The 13,649-nt window shown below is 42.5% G+C and overlaps 2 protein-coding genes across 2 annotated transcripts; one reads left to right on the top strand and one right to left on the bottom strand.

Annotated features, from left to right (window-relative positions):
* Window positions 1–106: 106 nt before the first annotated feature.
* On the bottom strand, window positions 107–3,075 carry LOC139909862 (perilipin-2-like). Its single transcript, XM_071897023.2, has 6 exons — window positions 3,049–3,075; window positions 2,422–2,617; window positions 1,835–1,917; window positions 1,435–1,711; window positions 1,166–1,302; window positions 107–512 (listed from the first exon to the last, which is right to left on the bottom strand). The coding sequence occupies exons 1-6, from the start codon at window positions 3,073–3,075 to the stop codon at window positions 159–161; spliced, it is 1,074 nt and encodes a 357-aa protein (XP_071753124.2). The 3' UTR covers window positions 107–158.
* Window positions 3,076–6,183: 3,108 nt separating this feature from the next.
* LOC139909877 (WD40 repeat-containing protein SMU1-like) lies at window positions 6,184–12,417 on the top strand. The gene is made up of 12 exons (XM_071897043.2): window positions 6,184–6,209; window positions 7,853–8,063; window positions 8,141–8,293; window positions 8,393–8,503; window positions 8,749–8,877; window positions 9,524–9,643; window positions 9,797–9,913; window positions 10,041–10,168; window positions 11,129–11,255; window positions 11,407–11,568; window positions 11,857–12,009; window positions 12,312–12,417. Exons 1-12 carry the CDS (start codon window positions 6,184–6,186, stop codon window positions 12,408–12,410), a joined length of 1,536 nt encoding a protein of 511 aa, XP_071753144.1. The 3' UTR covers window positions 12,411–12,417.
* Window positions 12,418–13,649: the final 1,232 nt, after the last annotated feature.

Below are 13,649 nucleotides of genomic sequence, written 5' to 3'. Positions count from 1 at the left end.
CTTTTTGTTGACTTCACACTTCACACACCCCCCCCACCATTTCAATAATTTCACACTTGAGGAATCAAAGTTAATGAATCTTCACACAATTTACTTTATTGTAGGCTAATAATATTCAATTTGCACCACATGAAATTAAATAATTACCATCACCAACATCAACGATGTGCATAACCTTTAGCATTACGCCCATTGCCAAAACCAGAAGTCTTGGCTGGCCTCCTCATGCGGCCATTGGAGCGAGCCTGTGGCTGGACAGGGGGCATGCTGTTTAGGGGGCTGTTAGGGGCCAAGTAGGCCAGGGCAGCGCTGAGCGAACCTCTGACTCGATCAGGCAGGTTATGTTGAGATATAGGGCGGCTTAAGTTGTACATCTGTGAGACAAAGAAGAGCAGGCACACAGCCCGATGCTGCAGGTGCTGGGGCAGGCCATGGAGGCTCCAGGCCAACGTCAGCCAGCTGGTCTGAAGGTGCTGAACCAAAACGGTAGAGCTGGACAAACTCTCCATTACCTGTTGAGTAAAGGACATAGGGAAACAGAGTAATTATTCAGCTAAGCTGGAGATATAGTCAGGATATTTTCACTCGAATTGTTTAACACTGATCAGGTGTCTGAAATGGCTGATGAGCCATGAATGGATTCAATAACAAAAGCTGGCAAAAAAAGATACTATATCAAAGCTCTAAACATAAACAGAAATAGCATATTAGCGGTTATCAGTTCTCCAAGTAAAGTCCAAGTCAAGATAATCCCAATACCTCCTCCATTTGCTGTTTAACATGAGCGTGACAATCTTTCCATTCCACCATCACACCCAGCTTGTCCTGCATAGCAAGTTAGATTCATAGTTTTATGAAGTGAGATGTTATTTATTATATGGCATTTTAGGAACAATAACAGCATCAAGAACATACCACTTCACTGTGTGAACAGACTGCAAATTACTGTTTCTGTGAATAAAATTAAATGGGAATTGGATTCTTGTGTGAATTCAATCTTGCTGTCATTGAGTGCTATGTCCATATTATTTCCCAATGATATGGTCAATACTATTTTGAGTCATCTGGTATTCCATTTGCTATAATCATGCATGCTCATTCATTGATTCCTGAGACCCCCCCCCACCCCACCTCTCGCCAAATCAGTGGTGTGCAGACTGCAGACCTTCACAGTGTGCATCGTGGCCCCGACCTTGTGGCAGGTTCTTCTGCACAGCTTGGCAGTGAGGGAAACCAGTCTCACAGGGTAACTGGTCCCGCCTGTGGCAGCCTCGAAACTCTTCACAGTCTTCGCCTCCTCTTCTACAAAGTCGGCAGACGTACATTTTGTGAGAGATAGAGAGATGCTCCGATATAATTAGGCATGTGTGAGAAGTTTTGAATGTCATTTAGAGAGCGACATGTATCCGTTTCACACCAATAACATCCATTTACCTCTGTCTTCTTCGCTGGGGGGGAGCAGTTGGTCCATCAGGGCCTCAGTCACGCTCAGAGCAGAGTCCAGTCCCAGACTCGCCACGCTGATGGCTTTCTTCACAAGTGACTGGTCAACCCCGTCATCATCAGCCATCTTCCTGGTAGGATCCGTCGCCTGCTGCATCCTCCCCGTCACCCATGTGACGGCGTGCTGCACACAGTCCACAGTTCCGTTGCCTGCGATGCTCGCCAAATCCTTGACCTCAAGCATCTTGTTCTTGGCGCTGGCAGCAATCTGGGTGATACAGACAAGGACAAGAGAGCACAGAGACGTTCCTTGCTTCTGCTTCACTCTTTCTGATCAACGGTGCGATTTGTGCGGTTCATTAAGATTTGAAAAAGGAGAAGAAGAATTTACCTTCTCTGTGGGCTTTTGAAGCACCGGGAATGCAGTCTCCAGCCAGTCCAGACCTTTACATGCCACATGATTCGCAATGGAAACTATGGAAATGTTCCAGATAGTGAAGCCATAACTGAAAAAATGTTTTCTTTATACTACAATAAAAGGAGTCTGTCTTACATGAATTTCACTACATCTAGGTTGCAGCCATTTGTCTTCCCTTAGCAAAGAAGTTAACCCCAGAACTTGAGAAACGTATACCATTGGCACCATTTAATTTGTCCCTGATATGCTGTTGAGGTATGCAACCATTTTATTTGTAATTGTAAATGATTAATTGTAATCAGAGGTGGAGTTATGACAACTTTTGATATGGTCCCCACATCGCTTGTCTTGAAATTATTAGTCAGTAAACAAATAATGTCAAAACAGTTCACTCTATACTCCATCCTCCATCAAAACACAATGATAGTAAAGGCTGCAAGATAGTCCAACAGGCTGCACACAGGCATGGGACTAAATGTATGTCATGAGTGTAACAAAAGGGCAACTTCTGGGTTATAGCCTACAATCAATAAAAGGTATGTAGGCCTGACAATACTTACTTTGGGGCTCCAGTTTAATAATGACAGGAGAAACACTGTCATATGCAACTGAGCCTATACTGGTCACACCATTCTCCAGCACCTCACACACTGACTTCAGGCTGGGGTGGCTGCACTTGGTGTCCAAGTACAAGACTGACAGAGTTGCACAAGCCGAGTGAACCATGGGAAGCTTGGTCAGTCTGACAACTGCATTCTGTAAGGAAAACGAGCAGAAACAGCCTCAGCAAAGATATAGTGAGCCTATCTTAGACAACAGCTCCACAAGTGGGGTCCAGGGACCACCAGGGGGCCTTGAGGGGTCCACAGAATAAAGAATTATTTAATTTTACTATCAATTCTAGTATTATTAGTATTAAGTCATATCTAACCTAAAATTCTTCTCAGTTGGCCTCAAACGGAGATGTATTTCAGGGGCCTTTGCATTAATAGAGTTTGGGAACCCCTGATTTAAGAAGTTATATACAATCAAATTCATCACCCTTTTGCTAATTTATAGGCCACCACCTTGCTCTTTTACTTCAAGCTTCACACTCTTTATGAACACGCTGAAATCATGTTGCTGTAAAATCAACAGTGTCGATGCAATATGAGGAGGAAAGTTCAGTCTGCCTCTATTGTACTCACCTGACTGAAGTTGTTATTCCTCGGCATGATTCGCGCACTTTGATAGAAGAAAAACAAATAAATGAATAAACGTTTTGGAATTTGAATTTATCGCGGATTTAAACCGTCATCTTCAAATAGTTTATAAAAAACACCTCTCACCCTGCAGAATGCTGGTTCATGGGACAACTTTGGGGTTGTATTCCTGCTGATCCAAAACACTTGCATAGCGTGGTCAGGTAAATCAAAATCAGCCGTTCACCTGCCCTTTGGAGAATTTCTTTTTCGCGCAGCTCTCTCTGTATTCTCGCGATATGTCAACGCCTAACCCACGGCTATGACGGAAACGGCAAATGTCAAAGTATGCCATCCCGTCATCTTAAAAACTAGGCTTTTAATGGTACTGTAGTTGCATTATGTGGGCTTATAACAAATTTCTTGGCCATGCAGAATCTCAGGTGTAGCACGTTACATAGCTACTCGAGTATTTCACTGCCACCTTTACTTTCTTTTGGAAAACAAATTTTCTTCTCTAACATGTTTATGGGTAGGCTATATGCCAGATTTGTACCTGTGGATTTTGCTGTTGTTAACTGCATACCTTGCTTTCTCACAGACTTCCAGTGACATATGAAGTATTTGATGTATGTAGTTATGAATAGTATGATAAAAACAGTTGGCATGACAATATTAATCAGGGCAAACCATGTTCCACACAACATTTCCAGGAAACAACCAAAGGCCACCATGACATAGCCTACTGTAGGCTATAGTGCACCAGAGGGAATCATGTTACTGAAAATAGGGACTATCACTGTGCGCAAGAGAAAAATTGCCAAAAAAAAAGAGATACAATGCACCAAACAGTGAAGATGAATGTGTCTTTGTAACAAGGTATGTATATATATATACATTTGTATCTGTTATTGACCTACTGTTAGTCTGTAGAGATCACCTTATTTTAGAGCAACAATAAACCCACAAGATTGTTCATGCAAATGTTGTTTTGAATGATGGAAACTAAAGTTGCAAGGCTCATCTCAGAGTATAGTTTATGCATATGAGCCAAAAATGATCCTGCGTTTCTCTTTCCTCTATTGTAGAAGAGTATCTTTGTTGGGACATTGTCAGGCCAGAGCTCTTTCCAGACCACCAACAACCTGAAAGTGACTCCAGGAAAGTTCAGTGTGACCACAGCTGTAAACCCCACCAGGAAGTTCAGGAGCCAACAAGACTCAGGGGGAATGAAAGGGAAAGTGACCAAGTCCTACAAACCCAAGTTGAGTTCAAGTTGAAGATTGGTTTGAATTCCAGGAACAATATAAGACATGGCCAGTGCTAGTTGGTTGCCAACAAAGAAAGAAGTCTGATAAATACTCCCCACCAAAGGCTGACTATGGAAGATAAAGAAATGCAGGTACGTTCTACACAAAGCTCAAACAAGTCTAACTTAAGGGTCTTTTAAGACCATTACTGCTTGATTTGACTGCATGGCAAAATCTAATCAATACCACACCAGATACATCAGGAGGGAGACCAAGCCCTGTCTGGCTTGTTTCATTGGTCACATTCTCTACCAAACTACACAGCAAGGCAGCAGAGCAAAACCTAACCAGCTCCAAGTCAAGCCCTGCAGACCAGGTCACTCCAGCTGTTCCTCACTGATGCTAAAAAACAAACAAACACACATTATCAAACTAGTCATCATCACTGATTTGTTGCATTATAAATAATCCCAGTTGTTTCATTATATTCTTTGTCATTTGTTTCCCTAATGAGTTTTCCTAGTTCTCATTGAAGATCTAAGGTTGCAGGTGTCATTTTTAATTTTTATGTCCTCCCCAAGGATGAAATAAAGGTTTGAACAAATTAATTTATTGTGTTAAAATTTGGCCCCTTTGAGACTGTGAGGGCTATATAAATTTGATTCGTCTCGTAAAGAAACCAAGAATATTAAAAAATAAAGAACAAGGGGAAAAAAAGATATTACTGTTCAATGCAGGACATTTTTTCATTACAGTATCTCTACTGTCTTATGTTCTGAAGAGTGGGAACTAAATTGGCTTCAAGTATTTCACATCCAACTTGACATCAATTGTTTTGCAGCTGTTTTGTCTCCTGAAATGGATCTAATAATGTTGTGCTTGTTACTTGGCGGTGCTGCTGGCTTGGCAAGGCCTTTTTTTTTTTCTTTTTTTTTAGGTTGCTCTGTTTTTCTGATGTTAACGCCACAGAGTAATGAAGCCTCTATTGTGGATAAACCAGGCACCTGTAGTAAGGCTTTGTTATTATGCTGGTGTAGCTGGAGACATGCAGGTGGGAGGAGATGCAGAAGGAGATGCACTGAGCATGCTGCTGTGCATCTACGAGGTGGCACACTGCATAGCAATTACGATTAAGAAAAATGCATTAGGCTTACAATGGAGTGACATAGCCTACAGCATTATGCCCTCAATGAGTGATCACAGGGAAATACAGTGATGGCAAGCGATAAATATGTATGTAGGAATTTAATTTGAACGCAAAATTGCTCGCATGGCATCCCTTATTGTAGATAGCTAGTAGGATAATCCCAGAATACAAACATCATATAGAGTCAACATAGGGATAATTTAATGACACCATTGGAGATTTAAAGAACAACACACGCACAAAGTACTCAAACTCAAAAGTGAGCAGCACACACACTATAGGCCTAAGCCCTGTATGAGTATTTGTACTGTGGTGATTTTTCGTTATTAGTGCAATGTCGATTTCGGCTCCTATAGGCGCGCACGCTTTAAGCCACGAGGGCTGTCCATGGTGCTGATGGTGCTTTTGTCGTGCAGGGCTGCAGCATCCCGGAGCGTAACCGTAACCGCTGTCTGCTGCAGCCAACGTGCTCACTAAATGTTTCCATCGGCACGCGTCATTCAGGAGGCGAGATCCGCTGCAAGACTTTATATGTGAGTGCAGCGGCAGTCACAAGGTTTTGGGACTGTTGCACGCTGCAAAAAAACATGCGAGACACACACACACACACACACACACACACCAAAAAAGCACGTGTAGTGGGTGGTCCTCAATAAATGGCTTTCACGTGGCTCTAGCGAGCACCGAGCCGCGGCAGCCACACCGTCAGTCCAGTGCAGCAGCAGCAGCAGGAGACACATCAACATGGCTTTGGAGGTGGAATCTGCAGAGTAAGTGATGAGATTTCCGTTTTGAGTGTCAGTAAATAATAGATTTCTGTGAGAGTTCTGTTGAAAATAACAGTTATGTGTCGAATAATCACTCCAATTTCCCTAAATACTGCTATAGAGATATAGAATGTGTCTGTGGTACTCAATAGTAAGTTTATTGACACCTCATTGTGCTTGATGGTATTTTGTATCTCCTATGATGTCACTGCAATATTCCTATAATTTTCCTTTAGGGAATAACAATTTTGCTGTGAAATTTGCGTCTTTCTAAAAGTTATTATAGGATCACTACTTTTAATAATAGGATTATAGTTCTTTTTCGTCAGGGGTGGACGTTGTGTCTGTTTTTTCACGCATCGTATAAGGTGATGCTGCAGTTATTTATTGCTGTCAGACGTTGATCCTGCAGCTCACTTTACCAATATGCGCCCACGTGGCAATTGTTTGTTATTAATCGACTGAACAGTGTTAAACCTGCCATCTAAACGCAGATCGACTTCTATTATTGTTTTTATTCTGTATATTTTAGGAATTATCCTGTAAAATGAAGCCAGTCTTGCTTGTATGACGGCTTAAATGTTCGTTTGTGCCATTTAACCTATGTCGAGGCTGGGTGTGCTGAGAGAGAGGAGGGTCCAGGATGTTTTGCAGTCATTGGATCATTGTATCAGCCTCATTTAAATGCGCCTGTTGATCTCATAGCAGAGTACGCTTATCACCCCTGGCCAGGGTGTGGATGTGCCTTTGGCTGGTTAAAATTATTACTACAGTTTTCCTGCATGGGAGATTTGGGGGACTGAATTCAAATTGTTATAGTTGGTTACATTTGGCGCTCAAGCAGTGCATGCTTGGTTTCTGTATGGCCGAAGGTTAAAAGGGGGTAACTGCTGCACAAAAGACCAAGTAAGCCTAAATATCATCACTGGGCAGGAGAGGTTTGAATCCAGTCAGCACTGCAATCCTGTCTCTGCCCAAGAGCTGCAGCCAGGTGAAGCCCATAAAACTCAGTACTGCAGGGAATGTGGCTCACAGAAGAAGTAACTTAATGAGTAACAACACTGAGCTGCGAAAATGCCCAGCAGATGGCTCTAAGTGGGCCAAGGGTCCACATGAACCTGGATTTTAATGAAGATTCTGTTCAGATAGATTAACTTGTGATCCATCGGGGTAAGGGCAAAATGAAGCATAAAGTCCCACTACAGTGAAAGATTCTACTATCTGTACTGATGTGTACATTTCCTGGCAAAGTCCAATCTGTTCGGGTGGAGACGGTCCTTCTCACTGTTACTTCATCCCATTCCTTTTACAGTAGTGTAAAGAACCAAACTGAGAATTTGTAGCCAAATCATCAATCACAACTTGTGTCCAGTTGATCATTGAGAAACATTACAGCATGTTAGTACACAGTAAAATTGTCAGCATGAATTAACTCAGTGTTAAAATGGACTTGTATAAACACTGGCAGTCAAATTAACTGACAATTTTACTGTGTAATGATAAGCACCAACATTGCCCTCTAAAAACAAGCTGCAGACAGCCACAGATGCCCAGTAGGCGGAGATTACCACAGGCTTTGTAGGCAGGCAGACTCATCAATCAGTTCATGGTTGTAACAATTGTACAACTTTTTTTTTTTCTTGTAGCGTGATCCGTCTGATAATGCAGTATCTCAAGGAGAACAACCTCTATCGAACGCTGACCACCTTACAGGAGGAAACCACCGTCTCACTCAACACGGTGGACAGCATCGACAGCTTCGTTGCAGACATCAACAGAGGCCACTGGGACTCCGTCCTGCTGGCTATCGAGTCCCTCAAGCTGCCCGACAACACGCTTATTGACCTTTATGAGCAGGTGAGATTTGCATTATTCGAACGAACGCACTTGACTTGAGTAACAGGTGAGACTGAGCACTGATCTCTCTCCAACAGGTTGTGCTGGAGCTGATTGAAATGAGGGAGGTGGGGGCCGCCCGCTCCCTCCTCAGACAAACCGACCCCATGATCATGCTGAAGCAGACCCAGCCGGAGAGGTACATACACCTGGAGAACCTCCTAACATGCTCCTACTTTGACCCACGTGAGGTGAGACCGACCCCACTGCTTTTGTATATTCGAAGAACTCTTGTCAGTGAATGTTACACTACCTGTACGATCCAGTAACCTCCTTCTCTCTCGATGCAGGCTTACCCAAAAAGCAGCAGCAAGGAGAAGCGGCGCCGGGCCATAGCCCAGGCGCTGGTGAGGGAGGTCAGCGTCGTGCCCCCTTCTCGCCTCATGGGGCTGCTGGAGCAAGTCAGTGTGAGTAGGCCTGGATGATTTTCAAACGTACAGATTGACTAAAGGAACAACACTCACTCCAATTAGATGACAAGGGACTTGTATTCCTCTATGTCCAGTGGATTAAAGATCCCAAACTAATTTCCCCCACTCTCTCTTGCTCTCATTCACTGCTGTCATGCATATCTGTCTTTATACTGACTGAATGAAACAGCCACAACTGTTTTCTGTTTTGTCTTTACCTCCGCTCTGCTCCACAGTCTCTGAGGATACAGGAGCACCAGGGTCACCTGTCTCCTGACATGACCATTGACATGAATGGCAGCAAAGCTATAGAGAGGCATGTGGAAGAAGAGAGCTTTCCAACGCAGCTCTACCGGCACATCAAGGTAGACAGGCACAGGCTTGGACTCACATAGTATGACATATTGCACTATATTGTTCAACACAATGTTCAGCACAGAGTTGAAGTTGTGTATGATTGGTACTTTCACTATTATTGTGGGAGTTAGGGCTACAATCACAATCACCAACTCAGATACAGTGTATTTGAGAGCTGTAACAGTTTTACTGCATACGTCTTTGAAATAGTTTGAGCTTGCCTCTTACATTGTCAAGTCATTCTCCAATTTAGTCTGTATAGTTTTGACCTCCTAGTTCATTAACCCATTGATATATTTGCCACACACACACACACACACACAGACACACACACACACAGCTAATTGCTTTACTCACCTGAAGGCACTTGTATGGATCGCTGGCTGTGCTTTCATCACTTGCATCCAGATGGATCCGCTTGAATTGCCCGTCCTTGCTATTCTCTGCCCAAGGTTAAAACGTCCAGTACATTCAGCCTACTCAACAGCCTCGACTACAGCATGATGGACAACTTGTTTCTGATATGAGTTTATTTGTGCTTTATTTCTCAGGGCTTTGGGATCATATCAGTATCCATAATTCAACTGGTTGGCATTTATCTGGAGGATAAATGAGTGTTAATGAGTAGCTTCTGTGTGCAATTTTGTTCTGTAGTTTGGACAGCGGTCACATGTGGAATGCGCCCGTTTCTCCCCTGATGGCAAGTACCTAATCACTGGATCAGTGGATGGGTTCATTGAGGTCTGGAACTTCTCCACTGGAAAAATTAGTAAGGTAAATATTTACTACTAATGCAGTATGTGGGTATGAAAAATGTCTTGGCTTATTTGCAGATATGTGTTCATATACTGTTTATATTGAATATTTGCCTGTTTTTCTGGTGTGCGTGTGTGTGTGTGCGTGCGCATGTGTTCATGGGTGAATTAGGACTTAAAGTACCAGGCCCAAGATAGCTTCATGATGATGGATGAGGCCGTGCTGTGTATGTGCTTCAGTCAGGATACAGAGCTACTGGCCACGGGTGCACAGAACGGCAAAATAAAGGTCTGTTGGTCTACATATATGACCAATTATATAGTGTCTTTCTTCAGTGTTCTTCAGTGTTGTTATTACTGTTTGTACTAGTTTGATCAGTGTAATGTGTGTGTGTGTGGGGGGGTTTATGGGCTAGGTGTGGAAGATCCAGAGTGGCTTGTGTCTGCGCAGGTTTGAGCGCGCTCACAGCAAAGGAGTCACCTGTCTGAGCTTCTCTAAGGACAGCAGCCAGATTCTCAGCGCCTCCTTTGACCAGACCGTCAGGTGGGACATGACTATCATGTTTTCTATGCACATGTTAACATACTGTAAAGCAGGTGGTGCTGTTACTCAGTATGGACCAGACCATATGAATGCCTTTCCATTATGTGTAGTAACAGTTGTGTGTCTCTGTGCTGTTACAAATCATTGAGAATATTTAGAATTTGCTATAACATGACTTATGTTTGGGCAACCTATAAATAGCTGGCATACTGGTGTTTTTATCTGAAATATGCCGCGTCACTTGTACTTGCTAGACATGCCAAATAGTAACATTACTCTTCATATAGCACAAACTTGACTTTTTGAGTAAACAAACACACATGTTGTGCACATACACATTCTCCCTTTATAAATAATGCAAATAAGCGGTAGAGTCGAGGCTTGACATCATATTTTTCTCGCATGCATAATGTACCTGCAGGCAAATATACATAGGGCAATTAAGTCTCTCTTTCTTTTGCTCACACACACACACACACATGCAGCCTTTACTGTATCCTGTTCTATGATGAGGAGTCTTGAATTTCTATTTCTGAATCCTGTCGAGTGTGGGCTGTGCCCCTCTGCTGTGTTGGAAGCACATGGGTTGTGTGGGAGTAGCTGAGACGCCATGTGCTCAGGCCCAAAGCTGCAACGTGTGCCTCCACTTGCAATTCCATGAGATGGTAGTTTGAATTGTTTATTTATGCTAAATCATCACACCCAGACAGGGAGTGAATCAATGAGCATTAGCCGTTTTGTCATGGTTTAGCTAAATCTGCACTCAGTCACTCCGGAGGATCTAAAAATAAGACATCGGCAACTCAGCAACTGGTGTATTTAACACAATCCATCATGTGCTGGTCGTGAAGAAAAATGCCTCATGAGTTATATAAACATGGCTTTGTTTATTTACTGAAGCTGCTGTTTTGTTGTTTCCAAAACAACTGTCAGTCAGTCTTCCAAATGTGTTATTTTCAGAATCCATGAATTGAGGTCGGGCAAGACACTCAAGGAGTTAAGTGGCCATTCGTCATTTGTAAACGATGCATCTTTCACTCAAGATGGCAGTCACATCATCAGTGCCTCATCGGACGGCACAGTGAAGGTACACTGATGACTTACAATACTTGACCAAATCACTACAATTTAGTCCTGTGCTAGATCATTATTACTGTGTGTCTGGAAAACTGCTTTACTATACCACAATATATTTCTTCCACTGAATGATAAAACACTTTTCCATGTGCACATTTTAGATATGGAATGAGAAGACTACAGAATGCATCCACACGGTAAAATCTCTGTCGAGGAGCTCAGAAATCCCTGTCAACAACGTGATTCCTCTCCCCCAAAATCCAGAGCACTTTGTGGTGTGCAACCACTCCAACATGGTGGTCATCATGAACATGCAGGGTCAGGTGAGAACTCTCTGACTGCATTCGAATCCATTCATAATCACTATTCAAATCCGCCGAACAAGAGCTTTCTCCAAACAGTAAATAAACCAGACTGCCACATTCTTTCGTACCGTTCATAGAATATTCATTCAGTCAATGAACTTAATTCAAAGCCGGATGAAACGCAGCGAAACATCGTTCTTGGCACCATTTTTGTCGAGAGATTAAGTATTTTCACTATGCCAATACCCACATAATATCATTGAGTTTTGCTTGTATGCACTTAATGTTGTCTCACCCCTCATTTAGACTGTGAAGACCTTCAGCTCAGACAGAAAGGAGGGGGGAGACTTTGTATGTTGCACCCTCTCCCCCCGTGGGGAGTGGATCTACTGTGTGGGAGAAGACTTGGTGCTGTACTGCTTCAAATACGCGACGGGACGGCTGGAGAGAACGCTGACTGTAAGCCCTATCTGCCAATATCTACTTACTATATATCTACTCATTATTAGAGCCTGTGAGAGGAGGCAATTTATCCAGACCCTTGTGATTTATTAATAAACCTGACCAGCGCAGTTTTGCCCATCTAGTTATTTTTTTGTCCCGCTTGATACTCGCTGTCCTTGGAAAAAAACACTGTGAAAGAATACTGCTGCTGCTGCTGCTGCCGAGTGGCAATCCTAGTGAAGGCTGCCAAGGAAATATAATAAGGGCCGGTGGGTAACAGAGAATGTCTGGTGATCTGTGATTTTCTGCACCCACAGGTCCATGAGAAAGATGTAATTGGCATCGTCCACCACCCACATGAGAATCTGATTGCCACGTACAGCGAGGATGGCCTCCTGAGGCTATGGAAACCTTAGACCGGTGCCCGCATCGCAGCGCATCACATGTCATGATGTGTACACACAACTCCTCATGGATCCAACTTAACCAGTGCAGTTTGAATCCCCATTTTCATCTCTTCTGTCTCTAGACATGAAAATGCATGATGGTGAACTGTCGTGAAAACAGATTTGTAATAAAAACTGCCATTTGTTTGGGCATAAGCAAACAATATCAGGTAATTGATGGGTCAGTGTCGGTTTGTAATACTTTTGTAATATTGATTCAGTGATACAGATGTAATGCCATAGTTCTGTCTTACGTGTTCCCTGCATGCTACCTCAGTACACTGTCTAAATATCAGTACACTAGAATACTTAAACAGTTTAAGTATTTCTTGAAGATATGCATGATGACTGGTGAGAAACCTCTACATGGATCTCCAGTGACACTTTCTGTATCCAGTGTGTTTATATTAACAGTGTATTTAACGTAGTCGCAACCTGACTGTCAGTTTGTTGCACTGAAATGGTGTAATTGGTGTATTTGTGCATTAGTACAATAAATATGCCTGCAAGGTACCGAGGTACTGCTTGTACCAATATTTATCCTTTGTACTATCTGGTTACATCATTGATGCAAAATTGTATGTTTGTTCATTACAGACTGTATCTTGTATATATCTTGTATATAACACTGAAGTTGGCAACCACTGTCAAAATGATTAACAATAAAATTCAAAAACTTTTACCGTGATGTCCTTATTCTCAGACCACATTACTGTGACGAGCTAAAAATAGTAATGGTTTCATTAAGGTACCAAATTTGTTCCCTCAACGACAAATAACTAAGTCAGGGCTTCTGCAGGTTTCAGAAAGCCAAATTTAGGGCTTTTTAATGCTACCCGCAAAATTAACTAAGGGACATGGAGACCAGCTGTGTTTAGTGAAGCAGATACAAAGAAAAACCAAAACACGTTTTGCATATTGTACCACTGTCTCCGTTCTGTCATAATCTAAAAGTGGACATGCAGCGCAAAGAAACCTGTTATTTCAATGTGAAAAAAATAAGGCCTTTAATAACTATATTTAAGACTTTAAGGACCTGCACATAGCCTGTAATTCAAGTCCATATCATCACTGCAAACATTGGGATTTTTTAATAAATCAGTGTTAAGAGAATTGTGACAACAGGTCCTGAAAGCTGCTTTCTATTGGCATTTAACTTTGTTGTCCTTCGTTGGCCCTGCAATATTTTATAATTTAGCCTACCTGATC

Source organism: Centroberyx gerrardi, chromosome 3, assembly GCF_048128805.1.
Source record: "Centroberyx gerrardi isolate f3 chromosome 3, fCenGer3.hap1.cur.20231027, whole genome shotgun sequence".
NCBI lineage: Eukaryota > Metazoa > Chordata > Actinopteri > Beryciformes > Berycidae > Centroberyx > Centroberyx gerrardi.
This window is presented reverse-complemented; position numbering and strand designations above follow the sequence as displayed.

Coding starts and splice junctions, on each gene's coding strand:
- LOC139909862 (XM_071897023.2), bottom strand. CDS start 3,075: ATGCCGAGGAATAACAACTTCAGTCAG. Junction 1,712..1,834: donor TTCAAAAGCCCACAGAGAAG/GTAAATTCTTCT, acceptor TGTATCACCCAG/ATTGCTGCCAGCGCCAAGAA. Junction 1,303..1,434: donor CCCCAGCGAAGAAGACAGAG/GTAAATGGATGT, acceptor CCGACTTTGTAG/AAGAGGAGGCGAAGACTGTG.
- LOC139909877 (XM_071897043.2), top strand. CDS start 6,184: ATGGCTTTGGAGGTGGAATCTGCAGA. Junction 8,504..8,748: donor TCATGGGGCTGCTGGAGCAA/GTCAGTGTGAGT, acceptor TCTGCTCCACAG/TCTCTGAGGATACAGGAGCA. Junction 9,644..9,796: donor CCACTGGAAAAATTAGTAAG/GTAAATATTTAC, acceptor TGGGTGAATTAG/GACTTAAAGTACCAGGCCCA.